This window comes from Arachis hypogaea, chromosome 11, assembly GCF_003086295.3.
Source record: "Arachis hypogaea cultivar Tifrunner chromosome 11, arahy.Tifrunner.gnm2.J5K5, whole genome shotgun sequence".
Lineage (NCBI taxonomy): Eukaryota > Viridiplantae > Streptophyta > Magnoliopsida > Fabales > Fabaceae > Arachis > Arachis hypogaea.
The window spans coordinates 55248807-55262281 of NC_092046.1; the positions used below are offsets into that span (position 1 = coordinate 55248807).

General features: G+C 39.5%; 1 protein-coding gene across 1 annotated transcript; it reads right to left on the reverse strand.

Moving 5' to 3' along the window:
• Nucleotides 1-652: 652 nt before the first annotated feature.
• On the reverse strand, nt 653-4041 carry LOC112721303 (guard cell S-type anion channel SLAC1). The gene is made up of 3 exons (XM_025772373.3): nt 3046-4041; nt 1909-2717; nt 653-1258 (listed from the first exon to the last, which is right to left on the reverse strand). Exons 1-3 carry the CDS (start codon nt 3580-3582, stop codon nt 910-912), a joined length of 1695 nt encoding a protein of 564 aa, XP_025628158.1. The 5' UTR covers nt 3583-4041; the 3' UTR covers nt 653-909.
• Nucleotides 4042-13475: the final 9434 nt, after the last annotated feature.

The window sequence follows — 13475 nt, forward strand, 5'->3', positions numbered from 1 at the left end:
CTCGCAATAACGTTAAATACTATTTTTTAGCCATTTTTGTGGGTTACACCAATTAGGTTCCAATATTAAAAAAAATATTCATCAAACAGTTCATCAATTTTTTTTTTTTAATTCTACCCTTAATTTTTAGGTGATTGCTATAATATCTAAACGTGTTTATCTAATTTTTTAAAAAGGGTTAAAATTAATATTCCATCATTACCATCACTACCGCCCCCAACCACCACCCACTGCCGCTCCGATCCCTTCACTACCATCCATTATGGCTACCACCTCGAGCACCACCTCCCCCCCACCCCCCCCCAAAAAAAACCATCCCTTACACTGCAGAGCTCCCCACCCACTGCCAATTATACCAAGAACAATAATAATCAATCAAACAGATTTCAAAATCAGATTGAACAATAGAAATAGCGTTATTTTGGAACGAAAAGGAGTTTTTTTGCGTCGAGAAACGCCGACGTTGCGCCGTAACCCTCCGCCACTGTTGCTTGATCCGGAACCTGTAAGCCCTGTCGGAACAGTCTCCGCCTCATCCTCGCCTTCTTCCTTTACTTTGAATTAGGAACCAAGTTTCATTTTCATTGGAGTTGCCTTATGCCTTCCAAAATAAAAATAGGAGAAAAGATAACAAATGAACAGAGACGGTAAATTGTTGGTATCAGTCATCAATTGTGCTTTCTCATCAATATTATTATATTTCTAAAACTGGTTTAAGAGACATTGATAAGCAATTCTAGCATATATACTAGATAAGAAATGGCCGGCAAAATATCCGAGCCAATCAGTATATGTATATTTTTCTACATTGGGAAATAGTTTAAATGATATAGCTTTCTAGAGCACAATTTCCTCTAAAGCAAAGAAATTTGTGATTAATTCGACATAATTGTGTGGCAATAGAAATAATCATTCTTGAGCTGCATCCTTGTTCTCAGTAACTGAATTGTTGTTTATGGTAAGAGCTTTCTTTGTCCAACGCTTTATGTCATAGGCCTTCTTCAAAGGCTTCTTCTCCCTGCCTTGCCTCTTCTTATAAGTTATTGCAATGGCAAGGTCATTAGGGAACAAGGTGTGCCAAACGAATGCATGGAGAAGTGTGGATACAAAAAGAACAGACACCATTGTTGATGACATAAATGATAGTCCAAGAGCAAGTCCCTTGCTTATGAAGCAAGGTACCTGTTCTGCATATTTTATGGTTGCCACTGAAGCTGTTGTCATTGGAAATGTATAAGACCACCACGCCACTGAAAATCTGTCCATTGTTAAAGACGGGCATATGAGTAATTTCATATTGAAAATAGTATCGATATTACTCATTTTTTGTGCTTTCGTTTGAACTTTTATCATTTTATGAACAGTGAACGTTAGACTTTGTTTTATAATAATAAAGTGATGAATCTTAATTGATACATCAAAAATAAATTATACCAATACTTTATTATTAGATGAGTTACAAGTTTACAGTATTTTATGATAATTTTAACTTACATGGTCAATTCTATCATATATTTCAAGTGGTAGTCCTAGAAAATCATTGAAATAGAAGTCAAAATAACTTAAAAATTGTTCTTTAATCATCTTATTGATTTAAATTTTCAAAATAGAAAACTCAAAGACTATGATGGTCATAACTTAGGTTTCCCCATTCTAAAATGCTTCTTTGATATTCACCTTACTTGATCACTTTGAAAAGCGTTGGAAGATAGAGCTGTACTACAACATTCTTATGATATTACCCCAAATTGATATCCTTAACCTGAATAATTTATGATACTTGAAATAATTAGAAGGATTCTTCTTAGAAAAACTACCTATGATGATTGACACTCAGTTATATAGACTCTTGAAGTGCCATGCCACGCTACACATAAGTTTTAGAACATTGACAAGAATGGAATATACCTGAAACCAGTGAAGAAATTGATCCGCACAACAAGTGAAACATAGAGAAACAATGCAATGAAATAGCAAGTCCTTGATAAGCCATCAAATTCACCATATACATTCTCCCAAGCAAGGCTAGCGGCCGAAGGAGCTGCGATAAACATGGAGTAGACAGGGTGGAGCTCCTTGGGCAGCGCCTCGCTGGTCGGCAGCCTCTGATAAAGCGTCACAAACACCACCAGGTAATGTGCAAACCCGACGGCCCACAGGAACTTGGCTGGCTCATTCCAACCAACCTTGGATGCCAAGATTGCTCCGACGAAGTTTCCAACCACAGAAAGGTGTGATGATGGGTTTGCAACTTTGCAAAGACGCCTTTTCCCGCCAGAGAGCCACTGTCCATAGATTTTGAGCTCAAGAAGAAAGTAAGGACCCATGAAGGTGCACCATATAGCAGGGTGGAGTGTGCCTTGTGGGGCTAGCTTAGGGGGCACCCCTATGGCGAGGAACATGCATACGACCCATGGAGCGAAGAAGAAGTTGACTCTGACTGGGTGGAAGTACTCTCTTTTCACTGCTTCAAAGTAGAATATGCATTTCAGAATGTATGTGAAGGTAACTGCTGTTAACACTGCCACTGCCAAGAGCCACAGGCCAAAGTTGATGGCTGGGGTTATATGTAGGAACTTGGTGGCTGGCGAGGTTGCGAGGGCCCGCCAGAGCACCACTTGGCTGCTTAGGCCAAGACAGATACCGTAGCATCCGATCGGAAACCGGAGGAGGAAGGGCCATTTCTCGTCTTTGGGGAGAAGAATGTCCTCTGAATCCTGTCACACAGTAATTAGAATTGGGAAAAGAAGTCAAAAAAATATCACTATAAAACAAATGATCCCTTTTAAAATGACGGAAGGATGAACCTGTTGGACGGAATTAATTTGGAAAAGTCTAGGGGGCAGTAACTTTGTTAAATTTTGGCCAGTATGTAATCAGCAAAGAAAAGTAAGCTATTGAATGAAATCTTACACTAATCTCACACCATTAAAATCATCTTGATAGTTATTTGATGGCTACAAATCACAAAAATTGCTGACTCCTAACATTTCTCAATTAATTTTGTGGACTTTTAGTGAAAAAAATTCTATTATTATATCTGACCTTGACTTGATCCAACTCAGGTCCTCTAAGAGCATCAAAATATCTACCAGCAGGAACACTTTCATTCACAGAATCTTGATTCCCACTGAACCCATTACTCTTCTGAGATTCCAATTGATGATGATGATCCTTTTCTTTATTCCTTGTTGGTAACAAAGAATTCTGCTTGCTGAGTGTTGACTTAGTCTTGAATATGCTGAAGTCCCTCTTCCTCGCTTCCAATCCATGGATCCCATTGGCACCACCCAAACTAGTTCCACTTCTTGTTAGAGTAGCCTTCCTCTCGTATTCTTTTGCTTTCTTCTCGCTGTTCAGCACCGAAAACCCCGTCTCCAGCGAGACTTGCCGGTTAAAACTCCGGTGATGGGGTTTCCTTGATTCTTTAGCCTTGTTGCTCATCAGCTGCTGCTTCTTCTCAGCTTTCTCCTCTGTTTTTATCATCCTCTCTTCGTCGCCTTCTTCTTCTTCCGGCAAGACTTCATCAATGTCCACAAAATGGTTTTGCTGTGAGCCTAGAGCTATTGGTTTCTTCTCCATTCTTTTGCGGTGTGGTAATACATGCACATAGCAAAAACAAGCTCAATTGGAATCATATACCAACGTTGGGTGGTTTGGTTTTTATACAAGTGGTATCGTGAAAGAAATTATTGTATATTCTTAAAACATTTAATGCAAAATAAAAAAATGTTCATAATCACTCATTTTAATTTTATTTAGTCATTTTGTTATTTAACTTCTATTCTTATCATTGGCAACAGAAATAAGTCATCATAAATATTTTTAATTTGTACTTTAATTGTATTTTAAAAGCATGCAAACATTTTTTTTCCGCTACATGTCACGAGAAGTTAGCAAAAGGAAATATAATGCCTTTTCTATTTTGTGGATGCCTTTTGTGTTAGGGATAGGAAATAGAAGCCACTGCTTTGAGAGGGGGGAAAAATAAAAAGTGGGCATGGGAAGGGGAATCCCGTGAGTGAAAATTTGAACGTTTTTGTTTTGTGGCTTTGGATTATTGATAGTTATAAGCATATGGTTAATAAGACTTTAGGCTATGAGCTACTTGGAGAGTGGTTTTCATGGGGAAGATGAGTTGTCAAATTAAATGAACACGGGGATCACTCTCACAGTTAAAATTTAAATTAAAGGAAGTAGAAATCCCGAGTTGATTGAACACGAGTGGCACCAAATTTCAGTTTGGTTTGATAACTTTCCCGAATTTCGTTGTCTAACTTTCACACAGGAGTCATCACGCATTCATGGTTTAACTAGTCTTGTTCAATTGAAACCAAGACTTCATATCAGATCAAATTATAAGTGGTTCACTCATTTTAGAAACTTCGTGTATACGATATACATTTCCCCCCAAAATTCTAAAGACCAGACCAGACCAGACCAACATATATCAAACATTTGATATTGTGTCAATTTTTGACTCCATATTGAAAAAGCAAAAATGATTGGCCATTAAGCATGTGACTCGTTTATAGTACAAGACCAGAATATACGCTAACCGGACGGAACAAGAAATGGGATAGAGAGTTGGGATAATAACTTGGGTGTTAAGCAAATTAATTTTTATATGGCTGGAGGATATGTGAAATAGAATGAAATAGAAGGTGTATAAGGATTAAGGAATGCTAGAGGACATGACAGAATTATTGTTCTTAATTGAGTTACTCATTAATATTTAAAAATATAGGATAAAAATATATTGTTGGATTACTAAGCTAAAAAAATTTATTAATTTTAACTTTTTTGGACATAGTCTTTTTGTTTTTTAATTGAAAGTTATTTTAGATGTGAGAAAAAGTTGTCTGCTTTTGTCATTTTTTAATGATTCTTTTACAACCAATTTTAGGATTTTGCTACTGGATAAAAGAAAATTTTTTTCAACAGATGTAGAAACCATGTGTCGAACAATGGCATAGATAGTGAAAATAACATACCAATGCATGATAGAATAGCAGCGTCAGTATGGGACCCACATATTTTTTACTTTATGTCTAGTAATATTTGTTAAATACTTAAATTTATTAGTAACTACAATTAAAAAGAAAATTTATATATGCATAAAAATACAAAAAAACTTTTAGAAAATTTACAAAATTTTAAATAAATTCCACTATTTTATTTATTGCTAATAAAAAGCTACAAATAATAATTAATAATTTTTCTATCCCTGCTAATGATAACTGTTACGTTGGGTAATCGGAGATTAATGGGCTGGACTCGTTAGGTTGGCCCAATCGTCTAAGGATGGAAGCCTCCGAGTAGGTTTGTGCTCTAGGGCCTCCGTCCGACTTGTGTGTGAGAGAATGGGGGGTGGTACCTACAAAGACACTTCAATGCCTAAGTCAGCAAGGGGTTAAGCAGGTTTAGAATGTATTGAGACTTAGTGATACCTGAGGGGTGTCAGTGTATTTATAGTGGTGAACCAATAACCACTGTTGATGTTAATCCACCTTTTGAGGGGGATAACCGTCCCTTTATTTTAAGAAAGTTGGGATATGGCTCCTGGAAGTGGGCTGAGAGATTCTAGAGGCAGTTATCTATTTGAATAAGAGTTATCTGCCAACTAATCCTCGTCCCCGACTTCTTTAGAGCAAATCGTGGTAAAAACCGACTTCTTTGAGGCAAGATCGGTGTAGAGTGAAGGTCAATCCTTTGGATTGAGCCTCTCCTTTGGATCTGGGCCTTAGTGTTGGGCCAGGGTATGAATAGTGCCCCTACTCGAGTCCAATCTCTTTTAAGAGTTAGGTTCAAGTATTTTAGCTCGGGTTTGTAACCGACCTGATGAGGAACCGACGTGATGTTCAGGAGCCGACGTGATTTAAATTTTTCAACCGTCGCGTCTCTACGGGGTTTTGAGCATTTATACGCGGGGAATAGTTACATTGGTAACGGTGCACCTCTTAAATGGTTACGTCGTTTTACCTTTGTGCCCTGACGCATTTATAAATACTTTTCCCCCTCTTCCCTTATTTTGTTTCTGAAAACTTTCTCACTCACACACTCTGTTCTGGAGAAAGCTTCGTTTTTCTTTGGTCAACCGCTGTTCGTTCCCATTGCTTCAGAAGTAAACGTCAGTTCTTCCCTTCTCCTCTTTTACAAATGCTTTTATTTGCATGTTTTTGTTTGGAGGAGTATTGACCGTAGTTCTAGCGATTCTCCTGGTTTTGAAAAACTTGCCTCAGACCCTCCAAGACCCTATTTTGATTCTTTTTATTTTTCTTTGTAGGATTCATCACCCCTTTTAAAAAAGATGTCTACCTTAGAGTCTCTTTCATTATGGGTTGATTGCACTGTTCTAGGGGAGAGCCCTCTGGTAGATACCGATTATCTTACTGATTTGCGCACTCATCACAGAATCTGTGTCCTTGATGAGGACGAGCCAAAATACGAATTGGTTTCCCCGGGTCTGAAAGACCGGGTTTGTTTTGGGAGAGCGTCCGATGCAGGCCCTCATTTTTTCTTTATGTATGAAAGTCTGTTCACCCGTTTGGGTGCTTTTCTTCCTTTTTTCGACTTCGAGATAGCCGTTTTATCTCATTGTCGTGTCGCTCCTACCCAACTTCACCCCAACTCTTGGGGTTTTCTGAAGATTTATCAATTCATCAGCCATGCACTAGATTTTCTGACCTCTTTGAAGATTTTCTTTTTCTTCTTTCACATGACCAAGCCCTTCAGTGGGCAAAATAACAAGCAATAGTGGGTGTCTTTTCGGGCTATACAAGGCCAGAGAGTTTTTACTCTTTTTGATGAATCCTTTCATGATTTTAAAGACTTCTTTTTTAAAGTTCGAGCTGTAGAGGGTCACCACCCCTTTTTCCTGGATCAAAATTTATCTCCTCGCTTTTCCCTGTACTGGTTGGAGGCCTCTCCAGTGGAAAAATATAATTTGGATGCCCTGGATGAAGTGGAGGCGGCCATTGTGGGGTTTTTCCGAGAAGTGTGGGGGAGAGCCTCATATCTTGATACGAAAAAGTTTCTTCAAGGGTCTCCGACTTTTGTGCAGGCCCAGATAGGTAGCTTTACGTTTTTTGTTCGTTTTATTACTGTTTTCCGACCTGATTAACATCCGAGTTGTTTGTTCCAACTTGTATACTGATTCTTTTATTTCCTAATAGTTTTTTGTAGAAATGGCGAAGAAGAATTCTAGAGAGTCCTACCAGAGAGTTCAGGAGGCCAAATCGAGGTCTCGTGTGAGGGTTGGTGCTGCCAGGGCTGTTGGCCCTCTTCCTCCTCCTCCCCCTCCCCCTTCTCCTCACAACTTGGGGACCCCCTCCCAGCCTATTGTTATATCCTCTTCAGCCTCTTCTCTTCCATCCCCTCCACCCCGATCTTCCCCTGAGCCAGAGAAAAAGAAGCGCAAGACTTTAGAGTCTAGCTCTTCTTTTGAGGGTGAGGCCAAGTCTAATGCGCCTCGGTTTGTTCGGAATCATATCTATCCTCATACTCGTATAAGTATAGATGACGCTTCCGTCCAAAACCACCTTAATGTTCTGGTTCAGGGGAGTGTCAGGGCAGCGGGGGTGTGTACCAAACTTCTGGATATTTTTGAAAAGACCCCCCCAGCTCTTTGGGTTCATCCCTGAAGGTTGAGAAGCTAGAGGGGGGATTTTCTTATATCAAGAAGAGGAGAAACAGTTGAAGGTGGAGGTCGCCGAGTTGAAGGAGGAGAGGGATCGCCTCTGGGAGAGGGAGAAGAAGTTGCTGGGCCAGTGTGTCATGGCGGAGGGCCTGAAGGAGAAGGCAGAGTAGAGTTATATGAGTTTGTTTGAGGACCACGTGGACCTGAAGAAAGAGTTAACGAGATGCCGGGATGTTTATTTAGATCTGGAGGACTCCATTGCTGAGGGAGCTGAGGAGGCATGGAGGATTTTTAAGGAACAGGTCGGGGTTATTGTTCCAGACCTGGATCTTTCTCCTCTGGATCCTGATAAGATCGTGGTTAATGGGGCCATTTTTTCTCATCCCCGACCTATTTCCAAATCCGAGCTGAAGACTCGGAGGCAGAGGATAGTAGAATCCCCCCGACCAGAAGATGCCCCGAGTTCTTCAAAGGCTCCTGGGAAGGGTCCCGATCAACTTGCTCCATCTTCCATTTGTGCTGCTCCGACTTCTCTCCCTAGTCCTGATGGTGCTCCGACTACTCTCCCTGGCTCTGGTGGTGATGGCCCTGCTCTCGGTGGTGGTGACCTTCCTTCTTCTAACTAAATTTTTATGGCTATATGGGGGCTCGGCCTGTGGATCCCCCATTTTTTAAACAATTTTTCTTTTATGTTCTTGTGGTAGTATTTGCTGACAATTGTTCGACCTTTTATGGCCATAAACAAAATATTAAAAATACCCTTTTTTGGATAAGGGTTTAGGATATCTTTCTTGTGTGTTGTGCGCATGCTTTTTCTGTTTAGGTTTCGAAAAACCTTTTTGACCTTTCCTTTGAAAACACCTTTTTCCTTGGCTAGCTGTCCTTTGTCTAAGTTTTTCTTAAATTTTTCTCAAGGTCTTGGGACAGCCTCTGCCTTTGCATTTTGATGGGTTTTCTTATCTCTTTTTCTGGTATTCCTGGTACTCAATTTTTCTCTATTGAGTTTCTATAACTTAGGTTATTTTTGCGATGCATTTTGTTTCTTCTCGGGATTTCCGACTTATAGGTCGATTAATTTCTGAGTTCTTATATGACCTACTTTTATAACCTCTTTACACCGACTTTTACCTCGTCGTTTTATCCTAACGACCATCTAGGTCGGTTCATGGGATTTTCACGTTTTGTCGAGCTTAAGTCGGCGCGTTTCGTGGAGTAATAATCGTAAGAGGGAATTGCATAAAGAGATATTTGAAAGGGAAAGATCTTTATTTATTTGCAAAGGTACTTTGTTGCTACTAAGGATTTTTGACAATTTTTGTAGCCCCTTAGCCCCCACTTTGATGCCTCGTTAAAAACTCCCCTTCAGGAAAAACTGGTGCACAAAATTGTGATCTCAACGACGCCAAAAAATTAGTACGCACGATTGTAATCTCAACTCCTTTTCACAACTTCGCACAACTAACCAGCAAGTGCACTGGGTCGTCCAAGTAATAAACCTTACGTGAGTAAGGGTCGATCCTACGGAGATTGTCGGCTTGAAGCAAGCTATGGTCATCTTGTAAATCTCAGTCAGGCGAATTCAAATGGTTATGGGATTTTAATAATTAAAATATAATTAAAACAGAAAATAAGATAGAGATACTTATATAATTCATTGGTGAGAATTTCAGATAAGCGTATGGAGATGCTTTGCTTCTTCTGAATCTCTGCTTTTCTACTGCCTTCATTCAATAATTCATACTCCTTTCTATGGCAAGCTGTATGTTGGAGGATCACCGTTGTCAATGGCTACCATCCGCCCTCTCAGTGAAAATGTTCCAAATGCGCTGTCACCACACGACTAATCATCTGTCGGTTCTCACTCATGTTGGAATAGGATCCATTGATCTTTTTGCGTCTGTCACTACGCCCAACACTCGCGAGTTTGAAGGTCGTCACAGTCATCCCATCCCAGATCCTACTCGAAATACCACAGACAAGGTTTAGACTTTCCGGATCTCAAGAATGATACCAATTGATTCTAGCTTATACCACGAAGACTCCGATCTTTCGGAATGGAGGCTAAGAAATATGCATTCAAGCTTGTTTTCATGTAGAACGGAAGTGGTTGTCAGGCATGCGTTCATAGGTGAGAATGGTGATGAGTGTCAAATAATCATCACATTCATCATGTTCTTGTGTGCGAATGAATATCTTAGAATAAGAATAAGCTTGAATTAACTAGAAAGACAATAGTACTTTGCATTAATTCATGAGGAACAGTAGAGCTCCACACCTTAATCTATGAGGTGTAGAAATTCCACCGTTGAAAATACATAAGTGATGAAGGTCCAGGCATGACCGAATGGCCAGCCCCCAAGTCTAAGGGAAAACATTCCAAAGATGTTCAAAGATATAAAATAAATCACTAAAAGTAGTTTTTATACTAAACTAGTAACCTAGGGTTACAGAAAATAAGTAAATGATGCAGAAATCTACTTCCGGGCCCACTTGGTGTGTGCTTGGGCTGAGCATTGAAGCTTTCATGTGTAGTGACTCTTCTTGGAGTTAAACACCAGCTTTGGTGCCAGTTTGGGCGTTTAACTCCAGCTTGTAACTCAGTTCTGGCGTTTAATGCCAGAATAGGGTAGGAAGTTGGTGTTTAAACGCCAGTTTGCGTTGTCAAAACTTGGGCAAAGTATGGATTATTATATATTGCTGGAAATCCCAGGATATCTACTTTCCAACGCAATTAAGAGCGCGCCAATTGGGCTTCTGTAGCTCGAGAAAATCCATTTCGAGTGCAGGGAGGTCAGAATCCAACAGCATCTGCAGTCCTTTTTCAGCCTCTGAATCAGATTTTTGCTCAAGTCCCTCAATTTCAGCCAGAAAATACCTGAAATCACAGAAAAACACACAAACTCATAGTAAAGTCCAGAAATGTGAATTTTGCATAAAAACTAATAAAAATATACTAAAAAGTAGCTAGATCCTACTAAAAACTAACTAAAAACAACGCCAAAAAGCGTATAAATTATCCGCTCATCACAACACCAAACTTAAATTGTTGCTTGTCCCCAAGCAACTGAAAATCAAATAGGATAAAAAGAAGAGAATATACTATAAATTCCAAAATATCAATGAAACTTAGCTCCAATTAGATGGCGGGACTAGTAGCTTTTTGCCTCTGAACAGTTTTGGCATCTCACTTTATCCTTTGAAGTTCAGAATGATTGGCATCTATAGGAACTCAGAATTTAGATAGTGTTAATGATTCTCCTAGTTTAGTATGTTGATTCTTGAACATAGCTACTTTATGAGTCTTGGCCGTGGCCCTAAGCACTTTGTTTTCCCGTATTACCACCAGATACATAAATGCCACAGACACATAACTGGGTGAACCTTTTCAGAGCTCTTAAGCACACTCTTTTTACTTTGAATCACGACTTTAACCGCTCAGTCTCAAGCTTTTCACTTGACACCTTCACGCCACAAGCACATGGTTAGGGACAGCTTGGTTTAGCCGCTTAGGCCAGGATTTTATTCCTTTGGGCCCTCCTATCCATTAATGCTCAAAGCCTTGGATCCTTTTTACCCTTGCCTTTTAGTTTAAAGGGTTACTGGCTTTTTGCTCTTGCCTTTTGGTTTAAAGAGCTCTTGGCTTTTTCTGTTTGCTTTTTCTTTTTCTTTCTTTTTTTTTCTTTTATTTTCGCCTTTTTTTTTGTAAGCCTTGTTTTTCACTGCTTTTTCTTGCTTCAAAAATTAATTTTATGATTTTTTAGATTATTAAATAACATTTCTCCTGTTTCATCATTCTTTCAAGAGTCAACAATTTTAACATTCATAAACAACAAATTCAAAAAAATGTACTGCTCAAGCATTCATTCAGAAAATAAAAGGTATTACCACCACATCAAAATAATTAAGCTAACTTCAAGATAGAATTCGAAATCATGCATTTCTAGTTCTTTTGAAATTAAAAACATTTTTCATTTAAGAAGGGTGATGGATTCATAGGACATTCATAGCTTTAAGGCATAGACACTACACACTAATGATCATGTAATAAAGACACAAACATAAACAAAACATAAAGCATATAATTCGAAAAGCAGAAAAATAAGAACAAGGAAATTAAAGAACGGGTCCACCTTAGTGATGGCGGCTTGTTCTTCCTCTTGAAGATCTTATGGAGTGCTTGAGCTCCTCAATGTCTCTTCCTTGCCTTTGTTGCTCCTCCCTCATGGCTCCTTTGGTCTTCTCTAATTTCATGGAGGAGGATGAAATGCTCTTGGTGCTCCACCCTTAGTTGTCCCATGTTGGAACTTAATTCTCCTAGGGAGGTGTTGATTTGCTTCCAACAGTTTTGTGGAGGAAAGTGCATCCCTTGAGGCATCTTAGGGATTTCATGATGAGGAATTTTCTCATGCTCTTGTTGAGGTCCATGAGTGGGCTCTCTTGTTTGCTCCATCCTTTTCTTAGTGATGGGCTTTTGAGATGAATCTCTCCATCTCCCATGACTTGAAGGTGGAAGCAATTGCCTTCCCTTTCTCTTTCTAGATGTTTCTCCGGCCTTAGGTGCCATAAATGGTTATGAAAAAACAAAAAGCAATGCTTTTACCACACCAAACTTAAGATGTTTGCTCGTCCTCGAGCAAAGAAGAAAGAATGAAGGAGAAAAAAGAAGAAAATTGAGGAGATGGATAGAGAGGGTGAATTCGGCCAAGGGGGTATATATAGGAGTGGGGGGAGGGTTATGTTCGTGTATTTGGGGTTGGGTTTGGGAGGAAAAAAGAGTTTTGAATTTGAAGGTAGGTGGTGTTTTGGGAAAAGTGAATGAGGTGATTGTTGAAGGGTATTTGGGAAGAGATATGGAGGTGATTGGTGAAGGATATTTGGGGAAGAGTGTTATGAAAAAGTGTGAAGAAGAGAGAGTGAGTTGAGGTTGGTGGGGATCCTGTGGGATCCACAGATCCTGAGGGGTCAAGGACTTAGCATCCCTGCTCCATTTAGGCGTGCAAAACGCCCTTAGTGTGCAATTCTGGCATTAAACGCCAGATTCCTGCTTGTTTCTGGCATTTAACGCTAGCTTTTCTCCCCTTCTTGGCGTTTAACGCCAACTTGATGCTTTATTCTGGCGTTAAACGCCAGTCTGGTGCCTGTTTCTGGTGTTAAACGCCCAAAAAGGTGCCAGACGGCGTTTATCGCCCATTCTGCTACTCTTACTGGCGTTTAAACGCCAGTAAGCTCTTCCTCCAGGGTGAGCTATTTTTAATGCTGTTTTTCATTCTGTTTTTGATTTTTCAGTTGTTTTTGTGACTTCACATGATCATCAACCTAAAGAAAACATCAAATGATAATGGAAATTAAATAGATATAATTAAATAACATTGGGTTGCCTCCCAATAAGTGCTTCTTTAATGTCAATAGCTTGACAGTGAGCTCTCATGGAGCCTCACAGATAATCAGAGCAGGGTTGGGGCCTCTCAACACCAAACTTAGAGTTTGGTTGTGGCCTCCCAACACCAAACTTAGAGTTTAGTTGTGGCCTCCCAACACCAAACTTAGAGTTTGAATGTGGGAGTTTTGTTTGACTCTGTATTGAGAGAAGCTTTTCATGCTTCCTCTCCATGGTTACAGAAGGAGAACCTTGAGTCTTGAATACAAGGTAGTTGATGAGCGGATAATTTATACGCTTTTTTGCATTATTTTTAGTATGTTTTCAGTGTAATTTAGTTAGTTTTTATTATATTTTTATTAGTTTTTAAATAAAAATCACATTTCTGGACTTTACTATGAGTTTGTGTGTTTTTCTATAATTTCAGGTATTTTCTGGCTGAAATTGAGGGAGTTGAGC

Excerpts from the sequence above, each read along its gene's own strand:
- LOC112721303 (XM_025772373.3), bottom strand. The coding sequence starts at position 3,582 with ATGGAGAAGAAACCAATAGCTCTAGGCTCACAGCAAAACCATTTTGTG. Across the intron at positions 2,718-3,045 it reads CTGAGTTGGATCAAGTCAAG|GATTCAGAGGACATTCTTCT; the intron begins GTCAGATATAAT and ends ACTGTGTGACAG. Across the intron at positions 1,259-1,908 it reads AATTTCTTCACTGGTTTCAG|ATTTTCAGTGGCGTGGTGGT; the intron begins GTATATTCCATT and ends AACAATGGACAG.